The sequence below is a fragment of the Scleropages formosus genome, chromosome 9, assembly GCF_900964775.1.
Source record: "Scleropages formosus chromosome 9, fSclFor1.1, whole genome shotgun sequence".
NCBI classification, from domain to species: domain Eukaryota; kingdom Metazoa; phylum Chordata; class Actinopteri; order Osteoglossiformes; family Osteoglossidae; genus Scleropages; species Scleropages formosus.
The window spans coordinates 4,075,994-4,090,456 of record NC_041814.1 but is presented as its reverse complement, the minus strand read 5'-3'; the positions used below and the strand labels follow the sequence as shown (position 1 = coordinate 4,090,456).

At 45.1% G+C, this 14,463-nt stretch overlaps 1 protein-coding gene across 1 annotated transcript; it reads left to right on the top strand.

The window, feature by feature from the left end:
- The first annotated feature begins 296 nt into the window (after positions 1-296).
- On the top strand, positions 297-13,763 carry rgl1 (ral guanine nucleotide dissociation stimulator-like 1). The gene is made up of 19 exons (XM_018728302.2): positions 297-494; positions 2,637-2,747; positions 4,623-4,831; positions 5,139-5,213; positions 5,552-5,745; positions 5,867-5,991; positions 6,111-6,326; positions 6,433-6,536; positions 6,785-6,869; positions 7,362-7,451; positions 7,574-7,660; positions 7,817-7,849; positions 8,142-8,263; positions 8,356-8,445; positions 8,969-9,149; positions 9,409-9,660; positions 10,273-10,387; positions 11,421-11,627; positions 12,653-13,763. The coding sequence occupies exons 1-18, from the start codon at positions 450-452 to the stop codon at positions 11,606-11,608; spliced, it is 2,322 nt and encodes a 773-aa protein (XP_018583818.1). The 5' UTR covers positions 297-449; the 3' UTR covers positions 11,609-11,627; positions 12,653-13,763.
- The last annotated feature ends 700 nt before the right edge of the window (positions 13,764-14,463 follow it).

Here is a 14,463-nt window from a genome sequence, read left to right as displayed (position 1 = left end):
CTGCGGTGCGCTGGAGAGGACGGAGAGGCTGCGGCTGGGCTGTGTGTGTGTTTGTGTGTAGGGGGGGTTTAGAGGGGTCTGTGGGGGATTGTGGCGGGGGGATAGCGGGTGTTCGGGGGAGTCGGAGGGCAGCAGGGCGGAGCTCGGTCATTCAACCACCGAGACAGAGCGGATCTGGGAAGAAAGGAGAGCTGGGGGGGGGGCGCAGAGCAGAGCTGTGACGGATTGTGTGTGTGTGTGTGTGTGTGTGAGAGAGAGAGAGAGAGAGAGAGAGAGAGAGAGAGAGAGCGAGCGAGAGAGAGAGAGTTTGTTAGTGTGTGTACACTGAGTGAAGGAGAAGCGATCCGTGCGGAAGGGTATCGCTGTGATACATGGTGTCGGATGGACGGAAACGGGGCTCCTGATCGCGGCGGCAAACCCAGGCAGCAGTGTGATGCGACTCCCGGACCATGAGAGACACCCTGACCATGAAATTCGCCTGGAGAGCTAAGATGGTACAGCGCGTGCATTTTTTCCCATCCGCGCGCAGTCTTTTTCAGCGCTGCGGAAGGTGGTTGATCATGTAGCACTGCGCGCGGCCCGGGAAGAGGGGGATGTGGAGTTTGGGAAAGTAGCGGATCTCGGAGCGAAGGGGGGGGGATGCGGGCTGTCTGTTTGTGTTCATCTCCACACACAGGAGAAAAACTTTTTATTTTCTATATACTGATAACTGTACATATAACGGTCAGAGTAAAACTTACAGTTCGCCCGTTTAGTTGAAAATACGAGTTTGTGCCCAGAGGCGGCCGAGGAAACCGAGGAAGACAGAACTTCCATTCGAATCGCAGCTACTACGTCAACACGACCGACACAATAGATTATCCATTTTTTTGTTAATGTTTTCCGAGCTGATGGGCGCCGTCTATTGTTTTTAAATTGATCTCAAGTGGCAGTTCTCTGGATAAAGTCTATTGCGGTGGAGAGACTTCAGTGAGCTGAGAAACATCACCCGCATCCTTAACTCAACAAGTATCGCGACTGCTCGGTTTATTTAGTGACTGAGACGTTTGTGCCATAAGGACGCGTAGCTTCAGTGCTGCTGTCGTGTCGACCTTGTCAGTCCCATTTACGCCAGTGAAATTTTACTGACTTTATTATCCTTGAAAACTTTTCCACGCCGTGATAAAACAGCTTTTGTGGAAAATACGTGGCGTGAAATAACTGATGGATTCGCATATCTGACCACATATTCAGTTTTACACTGTGACTCCGTAAAAGTTGGAAAGAAAACAGCGGCTGAGTCGCCTGAGGTGAATTCGCGCACTGTTGAGCGGCTCGCGCTCTAAAGAACGTGCTGGGCGTTGAAAGTGAAGGCGAGCGCACGAGCGCGGCGCGCGCGTACACAGAGCTCCGCGCGAAGTGCGCACTCAGCAGGGCCGCGGCTGGGTTCGCGCAGCCCCCTATTGTTCCCAAGCTCGGACCGCATGACTCCCTACGAGAGATATTCGTGTGTTTGTGTGTGCGGCGCTCGCGCCTCCACGCCTCTTCTCCGTCCTCTGAGCGGTACTTAGTGATGAGACGGTCTCCAAATTCTTAATGGAGGGAGAATAAACAGCATCGCCTCCTCCGTCCGGGGTGGTTGTTTACCGTGTTTTTTTAGTTGTTCTTAAACGAATAACAGCAATTCTTCAGTTTCACTGTCAGCGAGTAGGTCGTATTGTTGTGAAAAACATCTTTCTCCTCGACACCGAAATGATGTACTCAGCAGAAATTGTCCCCTCTTATGAAGTTGTCTAAAACAGTCTCACTGAGGAAAGACTGTCTGGTTTCGACTTTTCTGAACATGAAACTACCTTGTTTGTCAAAGTATGTTGATGAGCCTTTACAAAGGAATGAGGACAGCAACAACAAGTAATACTACTAAGAACAGCACCAAAATACGTGCCGCCAAACCATGATACAGTGTGAAGAACACTTAAGACCCTGACAGCATCTCTGATTTTCAATAGCGCAGCAACGGCTGGGTGATTGTGGGAAATTAGGTTGTTCTTTACTTTTTTACTCCTCTTTAAAGTTTTTTTTTTTTTTTTTTTTTTTTTGCTTTTTTAAAGCAATGAGGCGTTTTCCTGTGAATGATGGAGCGCATCTGGTGGGAGAATGAATGTGCGGTTCCTGTTGTTATTCTCTGCCGTGTACCTCACTGGCCGCAGTGTTCCTTTTCCTGTGTCTGCTGGAGCGATCCATTGTAAAAAGTTTGTGTTTGAACAGAAAGGACGCACAGGCAGTGATTTAGAGCCTTTCACCTCTGACATGCCCCTCTCCCTGCATCACACAGTTCCCCCACTGGTGCGCACCGCTGATCTGGAATTTAAGGGTGTAACTCACATGTGGGTGTAGGACCAGAAGCGTGGTGGGGGAAGCAGGAAGAGGGATGCATCCTTCATTTCCAGTGAACTTCCAGCACTTTTATTGAAACCAGTTTACTCCAGTGGGCCTTGAGCTGTCCTGATCCCCTTCTCGCACAGTGATCTAGTGATCTCACAGACCCAGAATCCATCAGAAGATTACATATTTCACTGATTTGCTTTGCATTAAAACTGTCGCCTGTCTTTATGCTCTGCTCCTGGTGTGCTGAAGGTGTTTATCTCCCTTTGCAGAGCTCACTGCAGGACTGGGGGGAGGAGGTGGAGGAGGGGGCTGTGTACAATGTGACGCTGAAGAGGGTCCAGATCCAGCAGGCTGCCAACAAGGGAGCGCGATGGCTGGGGGTAAGAGAAGCTCTCTTTCCATGATCACAATCCCAGTTGTTCCCACTGCGATTCCCCAGAAAACTGACGCACAGTCACTAATACATGACAGCAGGTCCATAAATGCTCAAATCTACCATCTGTTAAGTACCACTAGAAGTTGACAGTATAAAAGTTGCCCTACTGAAGACATTTATATTAGTACATTAGGTTATCCTCCACTGTGTGCAAGGAGATCTGAATAGGGACCACTGAGCAGTCCAGTTTAGGTTTCACTGGAAAACCTATCCTTTAATGTGCCTAGAAACAGGAGGGGAGGCCATTAGGGTCCATAAAACAGCAGTAATGGACCTGCGCCTTGCTTCTCATACTTGTCTTCCTTTGTCTTGGCCTGTGAAGAACAAACATTCAAGGTTGTTTTCTTTTCGTCTTAGATAGCTGTCCTGACATGAAACCACAGTATTAGTCAGGATGTACACTATGAATTCCTTGTTTAGTGATAGTGAGATAATGTGCCAAAATGTTGGGCAGCTGTCTGTCTGTGTAAGTATCGCTGAGTGGTAAGGCACAGTGTGGTTGTGCTGACGTATCAGTTTTTCTGTGCGAATGTTGGTTTCTGGTGAGCTGACTAACCAGTTGCAGATCGGTTGGATACATTCTGTTTGTTTTTTCATATGAATATTATGCTGAGTAGTTGGAAGTAACCATTGGACAGTCTGGAGACATTTATATATTGCTTTGCCAACACTTCTGTTTAAAGAAACACTCTGTACTAGTTTCTTCAGCTGTTATATGGGAACAATTCATGTCAAGTATCTTGCAATGAAACGGTCCATCCTGGCACATGAATCATTCTGTTACCTGCTGAGAAGTGATGCAAAAAATGGCTGAAAAAACCTTTATTTAATGAGAAATCCTTCATTTCCATGTGGTAGAGAGCAGAAAGGCAACTGAAGAAATGACACAGAACTGTGAGAATAAGAGCCAGAGTTTAAAATGCGTTCATGAGCACTCCCTTCTCTCTTCTGCTGGCCTTTACTTGGAGAGCTGTTGCTGGCGAGACGAGAGCCAGCTGTGTGATGTCGGCGTGGGACTGAGCCACAGCTCTGCCATTGCAGTTGCAATGTATTTTCTGTGACTGACTGAATGATCAGCACTTGCTTATTCAAAAATTGGCTCTAACCATTGAATGTTTCCATTTGTTTTTTGTTTGTTTCTTAAAGATGTAGCGAATCCTCAGGCCAGATTGGGGGATAGCCAGTGTAATGAGCTGCTGATGGGATTGTACCGATACAGACTGTATTGTCCTTCATTTTGAAATGTTTTGGCTTGATTTAGTATGAGCAATATTGTCTCATCAACCTTGAGGCCAGTGTTTGCAAAAAGAAAAAAGTCAGCGGGCGGGACATGGCTGTCAGAAGGTCATGTGAGGTGTGTGTGCTAGTGTTTGTGTTTAATGCCTGAGGAATGTCAGAGAGAGTGCATGTGTGTCTGAGGTATGTGATGGATTTTGGATAGAGCTTTGTACATGTGTTTTTCTCTCAGTAAGCGGTATTCAAAATGGTGCCATGTGTGACTTGATCACATTTCGGTCCTCATGAATTGCTCTGAGGCCAGGAATCATGCAGCCCTTGTGGGATGTGTCCAGAGTACGAGAGCCAGATTCCTCTTCTACTTAATTGGTGAGACTCTGTTTTTGGGGGTCTGTGTGATTGAAAGCAGATCACAGTACTTCCTTTTTTGCCGTTTTACCAGCATCCTGTCTTGGTTGTCTTTTTACACCTGCTGAACGATGCAGTATCAGCTTTCACTTTGGTCTCCTTCAGTTTTTTTTCTGCTTTTCAAAATGCACCTATCAACTTCTTCACTTTCCCCTGCTCTTCCATTCTTTGCTAGGTGGAGGGGGACCGGCTGCCCCCTGGCCACACGGTCAGCCAGTTGGAGACGTGCAAAATCCGCAGCATCCGCGCTGGGACACTGGAGCGTCTGGTGGAAACGCTCCTGACTGCCTTTGGTGACAACGACCTCACCTACACCAGCATCTTCTTGTCCACCTACCGTACCTTTGCCAGCACTGAGACCGTGCTACAGTTACTTCTGGACAAGTATGTGGTGCTGCTTCTGTTTTTACGGGATGGGGTGGGGGTGAGTAGCTGCTCTGAAAAGGCTGTGTGGCTGAGCAGGCCCTGGATACAGATGCCAGCTCTGTGCAGTCATCCAAAAACTTTGAATTCTGTTTCTTCTCTTTGGTTATTTTGAATAATTTAAAAATCAGAGCTGCATGAGTAATCTGCCAGTTTTGGGATATTATACAGGAGGTGTCCCTGGCTGTGAGGACATTGTGCAGGAGACTGCCAAAGTGCCTTCCCACACAGCTATTAAATCCAAGATGTCCCCTCGCTTCTGTTTCAGATATGGGAATGTGGAAGACAGTGAAGAGGAGAATGGCCATTGTCGGCCCTCTGGCACAAGGGGGGCAGTCCGGAAGTGAGATTCGTTGCACCTCCCAATGCCTCCCAAAACCTCCTGTACTGCTGTTTACCTTTGGGTCGTTCTGTTGTTTGCTGTGTCTTTGACTTGGTTGTTTTTTCCTTCTGCATGTGTCTACTCCTTTTCTTGTTATTTCTCCTCCACCTTGCCCTGCTTTCTGGCATTATTCAGTGCTATGAAAGTGTGCAGAAGTCTAAGTGAGATGTTCATACTGTTCTGTCTCTGCATTGCTGCATGAACATTGCACATGAGTGAAATTTTGGGTACTGTGTGCTATTTGGCCTCTGCCTACTGGGCTCTCTGTCTTATTCATGTCTTGTCTGGCCCATGATCAGTGCCCTAGCCTCCATTCTCCGAGCTTGGCTGGACCAGTGCCCTGAGGATTTCCAGGAACCACCAGAGTACCCCAACCTGCGGAGAGTGATGGAGTTCCTTCAAAAGGCATTTCCGGGCTCAGAGACACTCCGGAGGGCAAGGAGCCTCCTGGAACAGCTCCAAAATCAGGCCAGCATAGAGTCTGAGACTGATGGTGGGTCACTTATCCTCTGCTTTCTAATAGCCTCTGTGTTCTTCTTTAACTTGCCTTTACCATAGAATCTGTAATATGTTCTCCAGTCTTGGTCTCTCTGATGGCTCTGTGCTTGATGCAGGCAGCTTCCACTGCAACAGCCCCTTTTGCCTTGGGGAGGAAGAGGAGATAGAGGCCGAGATACAAGGGGATTTTCTTTCTTTTGAGGCAGAACTGGTGGCAGAGCAATTGACATATATGGATGCGGTAAGGAGACTATAACAAGGGGGTGTGGTTTAAGTTCAGACTGTGATTGGCATGACATTGTAGCTCCATGTTCTGTGTCTAAAGCTTTGCTGCCTCCTTGTTGGTCTTTTCCCTCTCAGCTCTTGTTCAAGAAGGTGGTCCCGCATCACTGTCTAGGCTCAGTTTGGTCCCAGAGGGACAAGAAACAGAACAAGCACAGCGCACCCACTATCCGTGCAACCATCACTCAGTTCAATGCTGTGGCTGCATGTGTGGTTAGCACTGTGCTTCGTAGGCGACAAATCCGACCCCACGTGCGGGCGCGTGTTATCCAGCACTGGATCGATGTTGCCCAGGTGATCAGGATTTTCTGCTCACTACAGTGAACTCATATGTGTCCCCTCCTGGTTTGGCCTTTCCTTTTGTTCCTGCTGACTTTGCAGCCTTGAAACTGTCTTCTAGGAATGCAGAATTCGCAAGAACTTCTCCTCCCTGCGTGCCATCATCTCTGCATTACAGTCCAATCCGTTGTACCGCCTCAAGAGGGCCTGGGCTTGTGTGCACAAGTAAGTGCCTCTCAGTCAGCATGATGCATATTGTGTCTGTCAGAGAGTCTCCCATGTTTCTTAGTTGGCATACCTGCCACTGCTTGTGGAAGTCTGTCAGTCTTACACAGACTCATGTATCATACCCATTTTTTTATTTGTGAGTCATTCCTGTCTAATTTGCAAGGAAGCGAGTTTTATGGAAAGCATCGAGTTCTCCTTTTTCAGATGTCCTTACATCTGTGTTCTTTCTCCTCATAACCTCCCAGGGACAGCATGCAGATTTTTGAGGAATTATCAGACATCTTTTCTGATCACAACAACTACCTGACTAGCCGAGAGCTTCTCATGAAGGTGGGGGCTAAAAAGTTAATCTGTTCTTTCATACTGTAAAGAAATTCTTTGTGGAAAAAAATCTAGTATATTCAGTTAGACCTATTGAAAACCAGAGTATAACAATGGGGCAACCTCCTATTTAATCAGGTCATTACCGTCAGTAGTAGCAGAAGAAAAAAGCAGTGAATGTTTGCTTTTATATACATTTATTTATGTTATTCATTCCATTTCCATCAACTGCTTTCCAAAGCAGAGTTGTGGTGGTCAGTAGTGTATCCAGGAAGTATAGGGCACAAGGCTGAGTATACCCTGGACAGGAAGCCAGTCCATTGCAGGGCTGTTGCACACACTCATTCACTCACAGAAACCTGGGGAGAACATGCAGAATGTGGCAGATCTGTACCCAAGTCTGAGCCCACAGGCCAGGCTTCGTGAAACATCACTGTTGATGCACAACCGTGCCATTTGCATTACTTATGGACCTGTGTTTTCAATGTGTTTATTCCACAGGAGGGAACCTCAAAGTTTGCCAGCCTGGAAAGCTGTGCTAAAGAGCATCAGAAGCGCACACACAAGAGACTGCAGCTGCAGAAGGAAACGGTAAGGCAGGAGCACTGACAGGGGAAGGAGTCGTAGTAGCAAGGAATCATAGACTGTCGGTGTACCGGGAGCACTGCAGACCTCAGATAAACTGATTCATCTCTGCTTGTGTCTGATCTTAGGGGGCCATGCAGGGCACGATACCATACCTGGGGACGTTCCTGACAGACCTAACCATGCTTGACACCGCTTTGCCAGACCTGGTGGAGGTGAGATCCATCAGTCTTGTGGGTCCATCTGGTCTCTGAGTGTGTGTATATCTGAGAAAAGCTAGTGAACTTCACACAGATTTGCCTGCCATATGTCTATTGTGGTATGATGAACAAGTTCTCTTTTAAAAAGCTTCTCCTTTTATGGCATTACAGGGGGGTCTGATCAACTTTGAGAAGAGGCGAAGGGTGAGTGATGTTGAGCTCTTGGGGCCCAAACCATGTCCATGGCTATCTGTCTCAGTAGTCTGTAGTATCCGTCTCATTCAAAATATTTCTCAGGTTAATGTAAATGTGTAATGTGTAATATGTACCTAGATGAGTTAACCATGTTAAAAAAAATCACGCACCTAGTTATAGCCATGTTTCCAAAATTGACTTTGCTTTGTTGTTTAGCATTGTTCATATTGAGCTGTATGAAATATGACTGAAACTAGGTTCTTTGTCATTGTCACTGTGTTTGTGTTCTCTAAAATTGCAGGAGTTTGAAGTCATTGCACAGATCAAGTTGCTGCAGTCTGCCTGCAACAGCTACTGCTTAACCCCTGACCCTACCTTCCTGCGCTGGTTCCACAGCCAACCTCAGCACACTGAGGAAGAGAGGTATGTGCTCCTGTCTTGGGCCCTTTGTCAACTCTCCCTTTTCCTGCTACTTGGTTCTGCTGACACTCCTCTCTCTTTGCCTTCCTTCGCAGCCACGCTCTGTCTTGTGAGATAGAGGGGATGGGTGATGCCAGCCCCTCCTCGCCCAAAGCAAGGAAGAGCATGGTGAAGAGACTCAGCCTGTGAGTATAAGCGAGAACATCAAGTCAACATCTAACTGTGCGATGCATCATGAACCATGAATATCCCAAGAATCAGGATATTGCCGGGAATCAAAGTAAAAGGTCCCAGTGGCTGAATAGTACCAAAATGCTTTGAAATTTGACCTTAGTTCAGAAAATTTAGATTTTAGGTTTTAGCTTTTAAGGATTCAAGAACTTAAGGACCACAGCTACGAACCAACAAACAGAAACAAGAGGCCACTTATTTAATTAACAAACAGAGTCAGAAACAGCTTTTAAAGAGCAAAAAAATGAAAACACATATGCTGTTCATGCAAGTTCTTGCTACTGTGTGGGGACAGTGTTAACTTATGGAAAGACTTACAACCCATACTTCAGTCATTTGTTGGGTGATTCAATCCTGTGGCCCTGTGGGAGGTAAATTAGAGTAGTGTCTATTTTCACCAAAACTTTTGCATGATTTTTTTCTCGAAAAAGGAGTGTGAAAATAATTTGTGATAAAAATTTCAATTTGCTCCATCAGGCTGTTCCTGGGACCTGAGGCTGGAACCGTGAGCTCCCCAGTAAAGGAGAACCCTCGTTCGCCCCCTGCTGGCAGTTCTGGGGAGAGCATGGACTCGGTCAGCTTGTCCTCTAATGACTCCAGCCCTTCAGACACCGAGGCCCTAACACCCACTCACATCCCTGACATCACCCAGAAGAAGGTACGGAGAAACATTTTAAGTCACCCATTCAGTCTGGCACTAATGTTGAAAGGTCCGCGTTGGAGAAATAAAACATAGTATAAATTTACATTTATTCATTTACTGTAGCTGATGCTTTTCTCCCAAAAAGCTTACAGTACAAAAAGATAAAGCTTTGAAAGACAAATATTTTAATATTTGGGCTCCCAAAATGGACATGAATCTCAGAAAGTGATGCAAAATAAGCACCTTTCTAAGTAATGTAATTGTTTTGTTCTAGCTTTCGGAATCTTCCTCATGCTCCTCCCTGCACTCCATGGACACCTCTTCATCATCAGCCAGTGTTCCAGTGACCCCTGCGTCACCTTCTCTACCAGCACCCCTCTGCACACACTGTCGTTCTGCCTCTCTCACCCCTGCCTCCCCCACATTGCCCAGCTTGACCCCTGCCTACAACACCCAAACCCAGGATGCCTGCATCATTCGCATCAGCCTGGAGCAGGGCAATGGGAACCTCTATAAGAGCATCCTGGTGAGGGGACAGCAGGGGCTGCATATGTGTGTGTGTGTGTGCGTGTTTGTGTGTGTGTGAATGTTCATATGCATTAATAGCAGGATACATGCATGATGATTTGTGAATGACCAGTAATAGAATACATACCTGATGAGTGTGCCTTTAGGAGTGCACATATGTCTGTGATGCTGGTGATGTATAAAAAGAGTAAATGGCGAACATGTGTATAAATAAAAAGATAAAAATTTGGCAGGATTGTTAACTATGGATCCCAAGGACAGCAAGTAGGGTAGTGTGCAGAGCTACCACCTTGCAGTTCCCCCCTTCCTACTGCACCGTCAAGCAATTGCTGCAGTAAAAATGACCCTGCTGTATGGGTAAATCGTTATAAGTAGTTAACATTATAAGTCACTTTCTAGACTAGTGTCAAATAAATATATTGTAATTAGGCAGATTTTTATGGCTGTTAGTCCATAAACTGAGACATTTACAAGTTCCGTCTCTTGCAGAAGAGAGCTGTAGGTTTGAGTTGTCAAGGTGCAGGGAAGAGTTTGTGTTCACAGTTCTGCGTGTGAATTTGGTCAGATTCTAGAATATGAACAAAGAGTGACCCTTTTTCCACTCTGACAGCTGACCAGCCAGGATAAAACTCCTGCAGTGATCTCCCGGGCCATGACCAAGCACCACCTGGAAGAGGAGCCAGCGGAGAGCTACGAACTGGTTCAAGTCATCTCTGAGGATAGAGGTCAGTCATTTTCATTTCCCATTTTCTCTTTTGCCGCCCCCGTCGTTTCCTAAATATCTTCACACTTTCAGCTTCAATTTTCTGTGATGCGGTATCATATTTTAAAATGGACAATAGGCACTGGACTTATGCTTTTATATTTTGTGCAGATTTCTTTGTCAAAAAATAATGCTTGCGTAATATTACAAAATGCAAGCTTCACTTGTATAACAAATATGCTTTTTTCCTTAAAATCTACACATAAGGTGAATTCTTGTATAGCAAACTTTTAATGACATTTAATTTAAATTCAAAAAATAAATTAATAAATAAAACTTGAACTTAAATAGGGCATTCCTTAATCACAATTTGTCACAAAACATGCAAAATTCCGATCACCATCTTTTAAACATAGATAGACCGTCTAATTCAGAACTAAGTCCAGAATGTCAGAATACTACTTACTGAAGTATTTCTATGACTAATGTATACAGGACACCTGGTAGTGTAGTGGTTAGAGCTGCAGCCTTTGGACCCACAGGTTCAAATCCCACATCTCTCTGTAGTACCCTTGAGTAAGGTACTTACTGTCAACTGCTCCAGTAAAATTACATATGTGTATAAGTGGGTAAATAATTGTTGGTAGCTTGTTGTTGTAAGTTGCTTTCTAGAAAAGTGTCAGCTAAATGAATAAATGTGATTGTAATATTATATCAACAATGTAAAATAGTCATTTGTAACCCCTCTCTGCTGAGCTGTTTTATAATGTATCATCTGTGAGAAATGAGCAATAAATCACATCGCAGTCATTTGTAAAAGTGTTTACAACAAGTATGAGTTGAGAGCTCAATGTGAAAATTTTAGGGTGAAAATTGTATTTGGTCATTTAGCTGACACTTTTTTCCAAAGTAACTTACAATGTAAAGTAATGCAATTATGTTGCATAGAAGTGCGGATTCTTGTAATATAAGCATTCATTATGTGGAATACACTTCTACATATTTACATCTTATTACATCTGTCTTACATGTTCTTTCGTCTCTTTGTTCCTCAGAGCTTGTGATTCCAGACAACGCCAACGTGTTTTATGCCATGAACACTTCAGCCAACTTCGACTTTTTGCTGCGCTTGCGTGGCTCTGCTGGGCGGCCAGTCCAGTTGCGCAGCCGCTGTAGCTCCACCCTCCCGCGTGCACAGCAACGTGGCAGCCTGTCGCTAAGGCTCAGCAAAGTCACGCTGTGATGAGCCGTGGACAGGAGAGGTGTGTGACTGAGCCTGTGAAAGATGAGAGAGAGCGAGAGACTGCCTGTCCTTTCCTTTCCGTAAAGTGTTGCCTCTGTAGCGCAGCCTGTGACCTCACAAGTGCTGCACATGGACTGAGTGTATTGTGCTGCAGAGGGTAGCAGTGTAGCATCTGTATTCCCCTGTCTTCAGTGGGATGTTTTGCACACGCACAGGTGCAGTTTTGCTCCTCTTCCCTTCAGTGTCATTTAGCTCCTGCTTTGTTTCCTCCTTCCTGTGCAGTGAAGGAGGAATCCTGAGTACAGGAGGAGGAGGACCTTTTCAGCCTTGTTGCCTTTGGTGATAATGAATGGACTCTTGCATCAGTGTTGTGGGAGTTTGCAGGAGCTGTGATGTCATCACATCCCTTTCCTGCATCTCTCTGTTGTCCCAGGGTGCCCTTTGTGGACAAAGAGCTTTGTGTCTCTCATATTGTGAGCAGTATGACGAATGCATGATATATATGCATTCTGATTGCTTCGTACTTGGTTTTATCAAGTCCAGTGTATTTCTTTCTGTATTATGGCTTCATAGTGTTTAGTCTTTACAGTGTAGTAGCACAAAGTTAGAGGTTCCCCTACCTTACCTGTATTTAATTTACTCCCCAAGCAATTACCCCCCTTTCCATTCTTCGACAGTTTTGCCAGTGGGAGTTGCACCAGGAGATGTGAAACTGAGAGGGTAGGGTGGATGTACTTCATTGTTTTTCTGTCAGGGCATGAAAAACTGTAAAATGTGTGGTTAATTTAGTAGAAAGACCAGAGCTGAGATTTACTGTGGACAGTATTACCTGTTCATTCTTAAACTGTATCAAAGGAAAGCGCAGAAACAGTTATGGAAGGTCACATATACATGGCGTAAGACAAAACGTGACAGTGCAGCCCAGTAGACTTGGGCTTTCATACATTGCAGAGACCTGATGAGGTGTTGAGTCAGCAGATGTCTGTCATGGTGCCACGGTATTATGAAGATATCTCGTCCAGTTCATAAAGGTTTCCGTTCCAGGCCAGTGTGTCACAGGCACCATTCAAAACACTTCCACAACAGCACTGTGGATCTGGAAGCTGGAGACTGTGAAGGAAGGACACTGGAGGAAGAGAAGGTGCCCTGTGTGCTGGGAAGTTGTCAGCCCAGAAGAAATTGCGGGAAGTTCTGTGTCATGAGAGGTGTGAACTCTGTCTTCTCGCAGGATGACTGGACAAGATAAGAACTACCTGATCCTTGAGATCCTTGACCTCCTTGAGCTTTAGCCACTTAATTTGCTGAGATGATGAAGGAAATTATCAGACCATTGCCAGCTGTTATGAACTTTTTAAACACAGCACCTTGGGTTTGGTACCCTCCGTTCTTGACTGTTTTTGTCAAGTGCAGGATGCTTACTGGCCACGTCAAACTCTGCAGATGATAGTCTTTTCACAGCTGCCTTTGCTGCTCAGCGTCCCCACTTTGGACTAAACCCGACAAACACCCGCTTTGGAGAGTCTGGAGAAAGGGTTCTCATTGCTGCTTTTCAGTGACATCCTGTTCTTAGCCCAGGCTGAGGTCACTTTCAGGCTTCTTCCCTGTGTCACATAAGCAATTTTCACAGCCTTTGTCACTGAAGTGCCTGCTAAATTTGCACCCTCCCAGAGGCCTCACGTAGCCACGATGGCTCATAACACAAAACGTGGAGCACAGCCTGCTTGTGTAAACAGCACTGTTTGTTGTGGCGCAAGGGCCGCTTTATCCTTTCTTTTTTTGTCCACTGCCTGTATGTTGTTCTTTGTGGAGTAACAGAGACAGACAAACCTTTGCATTTTAGGTCGGACAGTGCATATACACAAATATTGCATGTGACACAAGCCTGTATGTCATCGTTGGGATTGTGTTAAATATTCATAATCATACAGGTGGAGGCGAAGGCATGAGCCCCAGACAGGAATGTTACCTGACAGTTCTTCTGTTACCTGAATGCAGCACTTGTGAATTTGCTCACCTCAGTCTTTTTGGATACTTTTTCCACTGCCAAAGATTTCTCTTATCTACAAGACAATAATTTATTTATCATAATTTTCACTAATGTCTTTTTTGATATGCCTCTCACATGCCATACATGAAAATAAATGAGCTAACTGTGCGTGCTGTGTGTGCTGCTGTGTTTACTACGTTGCCGGGCTCATGGTGCCTCTACAGCAGTCAGACTGTTCTGGGCTCAGAGCTCCTTGCTGGAGAAAGTCTGTCCACTTCATTTGTCTTACTTTTGTGTTGTTCTATTTTACTCAGGATGACACACAGTCATGTCAGCAACCTTGTAAAACTACTTGAATGTGCGCATTGTTCAAGGACCTTATGAGTGTGTCAGTTGGCGATAATTTATTCACCACTATCTAAGACATAGGCTTTGACTGCTCATAACTCTTCTGCTAATAAGGCAAAATATGTGTCCTGTGACCTGCAATTTTCTTGGAATCTCCATTGCTTTAAAGCTGGTCATTTCAAACACCACACCAGGGTTTTCAGGTTTATTTCATATTTAAAGGCATCTGAAATCCTTTCTTGCAAACAATTGTTACAATTCTTGAAATATTAAAAATATTTTAAACCACACATGTATGGAAACAAATTAATTTGTAAAATACAAAAAGAAAAAAAAAAAAACCCAAAAAATGATGACTCTGAGGTGTTTCTCATACAGAGCAATGACACCTGAGAGATTCTTAAAGTCAGACCCAGTAAGAAGCTGAAACCTCTAATCTGCTCCCAGAGACAAAAATAAGAACTAAAACACAGGGGAAAATCTAAAACTTTGGAGTCATATCTGAATATTCATTGTCAAA